At 40.2% G+C, this 8602-nt stretch overlaps 1 protein-coding gene across 1 annotated transcript in view; it reads right to left on the bottom strand.

The window, feature by feature from the left end:
* Positions 1-2875: 2875 nt before the first annotated feature.
* Positions 2876-8602, bottom strand: part of LOC141542585 (tripartite motif-containing protein 43-like) — a 40149-nt gene continuing 34422 nt past the window's right edge. Inside the window, exon 2 of the mRNA XM_074267101.1 lies at positions 2876-3682. Within this exon, the coding sequence (XP_074123202.1) occupies positions 3261-3682 (422 nt within the window). The 3' untranslated portion in view covers positions 2876-3260. The remainder of the gene's footprint in view (positions 3683-8602) is intronic.

Genomic DNA, 8602 nt, shown 5'->3' with positions numbered 1-8602 from the left:
ACTCCAAACAAGATCAATGTTGCTAAGATAAGAAGGACAGCAGAAAACTGGGGGAAATTTTTACATGCAACAAATCTGATAAAGACCTTATTTCTATAAAAAATTGACTCATGCTTTCTTTTTTTTTTTTAATTTTTATTTTATTTTATAATTATAACATTTTTGACAGTACATATGCATGGGTAATTTTTTACAACATTATCCCTTGCACTTACTTCTATTCAGATTTTTTCCCTTCCTCCCCCAACCCCCTCCCCCAGATGGCAAGCAGTCTTATACATGTTAAATATATTACAGTATATTCTAGATACAATATATGTGTGTAGAACCGAATTTTTTGTTGCACAGGAAGAATTGGATTCAGAAGGTAAAAATAACAGTTTACACTCATTTCCCAGTGTTCCTTTTCTGGATGTAGCTGGTTCTGTCCATCATTAATCAATTGGAATTGGATTAGCTCTTCTCTATGTTGAAGAAATCCACTTCCATCAGCATACATGCTCGTACAGTATCATTGTTGAAGTGTATAATGATCTTCTGGTTCTGCTCGTTTCACTCAGCATCAGTTGATGTAAGTCTCTCCAAGCCTCTCTGTATTCCTCCTGTTGGTCATTTCTTACAGAACAATAATATTCCATAACATTCATATCCCATAGTTTACCCAACCATTCTCCAACTGATGGACATCCATTCATCTTCCAGCTTCTAGCCACTATGAAAAGGGCTGCCAGAAACATTCTGGCACATACAGATCCCTTTCCCTTCTTTAGTAGTTCCTTGGGGTATAAGCCCAGTAGTAGTATGGCTGGGTCAAAGGGTATGCACATTTTGATAACTTTTTGGGCATAATTCCAGATTGCTCTCCAGAATGGCTGGATTCTTTCGCAACTCCACCAGCAATGCATCAGTGTCCCAGTTTTCCCACAGCCCCTCCAACATTCATCGTTATTTGTTCCTGTCATCTTAGCCAATCTGACAGGTATGTAATGATATCTCAGAGTTGTCTTAATTTGCATTTCTCTGATCAATAGTGATTTGGAACACTCTTTCATATAAGTGGATATAGTTTCAATTTCATCATCTGAAAATTGTCTGTTCATATCCTTTGACCATTTATCAATTGGAGAATGGCTTGATTTCTTATAAATTAAAGACAATTCTCTGTATATTTTGGAGATGAGGCCTTTATCAGAACCTTTAACTGTAAAAATTTTTTCCCAATTTGTTACATCCCTTCTAATCTTGTTTGCATTAGTTTTGTTTGTGCAGAAACTTTTTAATTTGGTGTAACCAAAATGTTCTATTTTGTGATCAATAATGGTCTCTAGTTCTCCCTTGGACACAAACTCCTCGCTCCTCCACAAGTCTGAGAGGTAAACCATCCCATGTTCCTCCAATTTATTTATGATTTCGTTCTTTATGCCTAAATCTTGGACCCATTTTGATCTAATCTTAGTATGTGGTGTTAAATGTGGGTGCATGCCTAGTTTCTGCCATACTAATTTCCAGTTTTCCCAGCAGTTTTTGTCAAATAATGAATTCTTATCCCCAAATTTGGGATCTTTGGGTTTGTCAAGATTAGATTGCTATTTTTATTCACTATCTTGCCCTGTGAACCTAACCTATTCCACTGATCAACTAGTCTATTTCTTAGCCAATACCAAATGGTTTTGGTGACTGTTGCTTTATAATATAGCTTTAAATCAGGTACACTTAGACCACCTTCCTCTGACTTTTTTTTCATTAGTTCCCTTGCAATTCTCGACCTTTTATTCTTCCATATGAATTTTGTTGTTATTTTTTCTAAGTCATTAAAATAGATTCTTGGGAGTCTGATTGGTATAGCACTAAATAAATAGATTAGTTTGGGGAGTATTGTCATCTTTATTATATTCGCTCGGCCTATCCAAGAGCACTGAATGTCTTTCCAATTATTTAAATCTGACTTTATTTTTGGCAAGTGTTTTGTAATTTTGCTCATATAATTCCTGACTCTCCTTTGATAGATATATTCCCAAATATTTTATACTATCGATCATTATTTTGAATGGAATTTCTCTTTGTATCTCTTGCTGTTGGATTGTGTTGGTAATGTACAAAAATCCTGAGGATTTATGTAGATTTTTTTTGTATCCTGCGACTTTGCTAAAATTCTGAATTATTTCTAATTGACTCATGCTTTCAAAGGATAATTAATCTGAGGTAAAGCATCTGCTAAATGACGTTTATCTGCTAGTTGGTCACAGGTGATTTGTATATTAACTCCAGTTTGTTTATTGCCTTGGGCTTGTTTTCTACAAAGTTCACTATATTCTGAAAGCCACAATCAGTTTTGCCAAGATTTTCAACTTGTCATTGTTAAAGATTTCAAATCACTAGTGCCAAATTCTCTAATATCCATTTTACATATGATGATTTAGCCCCATAAACAGTTCAATGCTTTTTCAAATCTTTGATTATTTCCAGATCCAAAGGCGTGTATCTTCTCCTTCCTTGACCTGAAGAGTCAAACTCTCGAATACCATGGTGTTCATTAATTTTTAAATCAGATATATCCTGCCCTTCCTCTTTAGCTTTAACTAGAGAGTTTGGTAATAATTTCATAGAAGTAGACAAAGCTGTTGCATGGGTGGTGCTGATGGTGTAACTGACCCTCCTTCTCTTCCTATTTCCTTTACCCATGAAGTACCAATTGAGGGGGAATGGTCATGAGATGCATGCAAAGATTCTGATAAATACCCTATTTCTACAAAGAATTGGAGAAGGAAATGGTCAGCGGGAAAACATTACACTCTCTTTTCCAAGCAGACTTCAAATGGGGAATCAGTTGGGCACAACGGGATAGAGTGAATAAAAACAAAAAATACACAGGAGAAAAGTAAATGTTAGCATTTAGTTCATCTTTATTGTTAAGAATTGTTTATTGTAATTCAAGGGGAACAGGATTTGAAAACAGGTGTTGCTAAATCCTAGGAACAAAACAAAACAGAAATATATACAATCCATACCCTTCTTGTGAGGTTTTCATACCTCCTCCACCAGAATCAATTGATTGTGAAAACTCATAAACAGGCAGATCCATGGAGGACAAGAGGCCAGAACACTGTGGAATGATGTCCTTCAGCTTACTGGGTGGAAGACTATTGTCCTTTTACTGACCAGGAAGTCCCTTCTTCATGAAGTACAGGTGATGTTTATTCTTTTGCAGGGAAAGGTCAGGGAGCAGAGTGGTGGGTTGAGAAGTCCTGCTTATAGAATGTTTATTGAGATGAATGGCAGCAGGAACAAAGATGGGAGTCCACTGGACAGAGAGTCATGGGACCAGGCTTTGTCCCTGGAAGTGGGGGGCCAGGGCAAAAGATGGGCTTGACAGGGGCTGTGAAGGGAATAGAATAGAATTTATAAATAAGGGAACGCTGGAGAACGTTGTAAAAGCCCAGAGTGCCAGAGGAATATTGCAGGTACACCCCAATGCGAGGGAAAGGGCTTTTCACTCGATGGTTCAATGGCCCAGGATAGGTTCGTAAATAGTAATCTTCTTCCTTCTTGACACACTGAAGCAGGAACAGAGATGTACAGGTCACTTTCTTCCCACTCCTCCTCCTAGTCCTCAGGGAGGGGGTGTAGATCCCCAGGACCCACTGAGGTAGTTGAGCCACATCCACCTCCCAGTACAGACTGCCTGAGCTGAAGGCCTGCTCAGCAGAGACATAATGAAGAGGAAAGTCCTCAGGAGGCTTAGTCTCCTCTGGCCAGTCCTCTGCAGCCTTGGCACTCTTGAGATCCCCAGAAACGGAAACACAGGAATCAGCTGATGTGGGGTCCAGGGTGAGTTCCACTTGCAATCTCTTGAGAATCTCCATCAGGCCAGGGATGGGATGTTCTATCAGTTCTGGGGTGACAGCTTTGGCCCTTTGAGACAAAACAGCATCGATACTTCTCAGTAGGTGCTTGGAATCCTGGAGCAGATCCACATTGGGTTGGTGAGCTAGAGCCTGCAGCTCTAGCATGAAGTCCTGAAGGGTTTGCAGGTGCTGGGATAGTCTGTCCTGGTTGGCCTTGTGCTCTTGCCTTATCCTTTCAGGGACTCCTAGGGACTTCACCTCATCCAAAAGTAGAGTGTATATTTTGGAGTATTCCCTTGAAAACAAATTGCTCCAGTCAACAGCGGGTTTCTCCTCCTGGGCAAGAAGTTGCTCATCTTCCTCCAGATGATTCCCCAAAAGACTCCGAATGTGCTGGAGCTCCCTCCTGTATTTGTGAGCAGCCTCTTGTATTGGGGAGATCTTGTGAGCCCCATGCTCTGGGCTTTCACCACATGTCACACACAGTGCTGTCTGGTCTTCCTCACAGAATAGCTTGAAGGGTTTCTGGTGAGGGACACACTGGCTCTGTCCTTGAGTGCTCTGCATAAGCTTGAAGCTGATTTCTTTGCCCAGCTCAGTCAATTGTGCTAGGCGCCTGTTCACTAAGGGGATCTCCCCGTCCTGGGAAACTCCCCGGCATTCGGGACAGGAGAAAGCTGAAGCTTCACCTCTCCAGCTGGAGGAGAGACAAGCTTGACAGAAACTGTGCCCACATCCGATGGTGACAGGCTCACAGAAGTAGCACCTGCAGATGCTACAGGTGATCTCACTCTGCAGCTCCTTCAGAGGTTTCCCAGGGGCAGCCATTCTTTTCTTTCCAATTGCTTCTAGTCTGCAGCAGCCAGACGATGAGACTTGCCTTCAAAAAAAGCAGTGCTTCTGAGCACAAGGATGTTCTCCTTTTATAGGAGGTAGCCCCACCCCTTAGGCCCTCTGAGCAAAGGTGTTAATTCCCCTGGCCTGCCATCCTGCAGAGCAACCTGGTAACTCTTCTTGATGGGGGCAGGCTTGAGTGCCCTGAGTTCACACCTCTGTCTGCCTCCTTTCATTGGACAGGTTTCACCAAAGAGATCTGTCTTTAAGTGGGAATGTCAAACAATTGTGGAGATTTTTATCAGTGGATTTTCAAATCTCATTTTTCAGAGACTCTCTGCAGAGAAAATGGATCCTTTCCTTTCCCCTTCCACACTCAGTCACTCCCCAGCAGTTATGGAGACTCATCTTCATTTTCCCATTGAACTCTCCTTATTGAGAAGCAGAGAATTCGAAATTCAAGGCCCCTCAAGTCATCCAACCCAACTACCCCATGAAGGACATCCCCCTTGAGAACATCCCCATCCTACTGATCAGCTAGTCAATTTCTTAGAAAATACCAAATCTTTTTTTTTTATTAATTTTACAATTATACATTTTTTGAGAGTTTATATGCATGGGTAATTTTTTGCAACATTATCCCTTGTGCTCACTTCTGTTCTGATTTTCCTCCTCCTTACCTCCTCCCCCTCCCTTACATGACAGGCAGTCCCATACATGTTAAATGTGTTAGAATATATACTAGATACATATGTGTGTAGAATCGAATTTCTTGTTACACAGGAAGAATTGGCTTAGAAGGTAAAAATGACCTGGGAAGAAAGACAAAAATGTTTACACTCATTTCCCCGTGTTCCTTCTCTGGGTGTAGTTGATTCTGTCTATCATTACTCAACTGGAACTGAATTAGATCTTTTCTTTTTCGAAGATATCCACTTCCATCAGAATCCGTCCTCATACAGTATTGTTGTTGAAGTGTATGATGATCTCCTGGTTCTGGTCATTTCACTCAGCATCAGTTCATATAAGCTTCTCCAAGAACACAAGACTGTGAAGAAGGCAATAAAGTTTTTGAACTTTGTCTCTGGCTATTCTCCTGGTAATTATTCTGCTGAAAAGAAGGCTGGTCCAAAAACCTCCACAAAACCAACCAGAACACTACATTTGGCGATGAATGTGGAGCTAAGGATTTATACTCAGCTGTCCAGTCTGACCGGATCCTGAGTTCAGTGGAAAAGTCCCTGTGACCCAGATATCAGGGTGAGTACAAAAATAGATAAGAAGGAGACTGTGAAGGGGTAAAATAGTGTTTCAGATGAAATGGTACAAATGTTTAGAAAGCAGACTTCTCCACCTCAAAGAAAATGTTTAGAAAGCATAGTCTCATGGTAACTTGGAAGGGATTCATTGAACTCTCTGAAACATTGAAATACACACCTCCTTGATTCTCTAAGGAAGGATAATTAGAACCAGACAAGTGGAAACTCTTGGAGAGCAATTCATTGAATATTGCAATGATAAAGGTCCTGATTCAATTTCTAAAGCAACCTTTTATACATATACAATTGGCTTTAAAGAATTATATAAGCATTACAATAAGGAAAAAGAAAGAACAGGAGGAAGAAGTTACTGATAAAATACTTGAAAAGCATGGAGAAGTAGACAAGAAAGGAGTTAAGTACAAGGCTGATGAAATTAACTATTGTGGTTCTTCACAGCTGAAGTCATTAGGGAATCCCCCATCTCATGACCCTCCTCCCTCAATTGGCCCTTCCTGGGAAGAGGAAGTGGGAGGAGGAGGAGGGGCAGTTACACCATCAGCACCACCCATGGAACAGCTCTGTCTACCTCTACTATTACAATAGTCTCTAGTTAAAGCTAAAGAGGAAGGGCAGGATATATCTGATTTAAAAATAAATGGACACCATGTTCTTCAAGAGTTTGACTCTTCAGGTCAAGAAAGGAGAAGATACCCGCCTTTGGATCTGGAAATAATCAAAGATTTGAAAAAGCATTCCACTGTTTATGGGGCTACATCTTTGTAGAAAGAAGGCCTTTACCAGATTCATTGCATGTAAAAATTTTCCCCAGTTTTCTGCTATCCTTCTTATCTTGCCAGAATTGGTGTTCCTTGGATAAAATTGTTTAACTTAATAAAATGACAATTATCCATTTATGTAAGGAACTTCTAGGAGAAGTTTGTTGGATTTCTAGTTAACTGCAAATTCTCAGAAAATAATTACTTCAAAATCCATTCAGCAAATTATTTAACATCGCTGTCTTGTTTAACTACTGGGGTCTATAACTTTCTTAAAATACCTAAAGTGGGATTATCTTGGATAACCTTGGATCCATAGGCAGATTCCTTCCTTTCCCTTTTCCTGACCCTGTAAGGAGCCAGAACTCTGTACAATAAGCAAGGATTTTTACAAGGTGCTAACTCAGTGGAATTGATGAGCTAATGCCTACTTAGTTTGCCATCATGATTGATTGTTCCCTACTTCAGTATGATTGATTTAACCTTACAACAAATTATGGTCCCCTAGTCATATAATGATTGGTAACTCCAGTATACTGGAATGATTTCTTTGCAATAGTGGATGTATTTAAGAGGGCATATTCAAACCTAGAGGGGACTTGAAAAGGCTAAGGAAGACAGAGGACTGAGGCTGGAGAACAAGCTCCCAGCCTCAGGGAGATATCAAGACAGAGACAATGGTTGTTTTCCTCTTGCCTCCCCCAAAGGAACTGAGACACATTCTGGAGCACTTCCAGAAAGCAAGCCCAGGTCCCAGGCAAGGACACAGGATTGTGAAGGAGGCAATAAAAGACTTGATTTTGTCTCCGTCTATTCTCCTCCTGATTATTCTGCTGAAAGGAAGGCTGGGCCAAAAATCGCCAAAAAACCAACCAGAACACTACATTTTGGCGTTCAATGTAGAGCTTAGAATTTACACTCAGCAGTCCAGACTGACAGGATCCTGAATTCAGTGGAAAAGTCCCTGTAGCCCAGAAATCAGGGTGAGTACAAAAAGGAAACGGTTAAGGGCTAAACTAGTGTTTCAACTGAAATGGTACAAATGCAGCCTCTGCACCTCAAGGAAAGTGTTTAAAAAGCATACTCTGATGGTAAGTCGGAAAGAGATCATTGAACTCTTCCGAACAATAAAATGCACACTTCCTTGGTTCTCTAAGGAAGATTAATTAGAACCAGACAATCTGAAAGTAGTAGGAGTGCAATTAATTGAATATTGCAAGGATAATGGTCCTAATTCAATTCCTAAAGGAACATTCTATATATGTACTTTAATACAATTGGCTTCAAGGAATTATGTAAGTATTACAATAAGGAAAAAGAAAGAACAGGAGGGAGAGGGTACTGATAAACAGTTGAAAAGCATGAAGACATAGACAAGAAAGGAGTTAAATACAAGCTGATGAAACTAAGGAGTGTGGTGCTTCACAGCTGGAGCCATTAGGGAATTCCCCATCTCATGACCCTCCCCCCTCAATTGGCCCTTCATGGGTAGAGGAAGGAGGAGGAAAAGGAGGGGCAGTTACACCATCAGCACCACCCATGCAACAGCCCTGTCCACCTCTATGAGATTATTACAAAAGTCTCTAGTTAAAGCTAAAGAGAAAGGGCAGGATATATCTGATTTAAAAATTATTGAACACTAGTTTCTTCAAGAGTTTGACTCTTCAGGTCAAAAAAGGAGAAGATACACGCCTTTGGATCTGGAAATAATCAAAGATTTGAAAAAGCATTGAACTATTTATGGGGCTACATCATCGTATGTAAAACGGATATTAGAGAATTTGGCACTAGTGATTTGAAATCTATAACAAGGACAAGTAGAAAATCTGGACAAAACTGATTGGGGCTTGCAGAGTATAGTGAATTATGCAGAAAAAAAGCCCAA

Source organism: Sminthopsis crassicaudata, chromosome 5, assembly GCF_048593235.1.
Source record: "Sminthopsis crassicaudata isolate SCR6 chromosome 5, ASM4859323v1, whole genome shotgun sequence".
Classification (NCBI taxonomy): Eukaryota; Metazoa; Chordata; class Mammalia; order Dasyuromorphia; family Dasyuridae; genus Sminthopsis; species Sminthopsis crassicaudata.
Note: the sequence above shows the minus strand (reverse complement) of the source record. Positions and strands in the feature narration are given on the sequence as shown.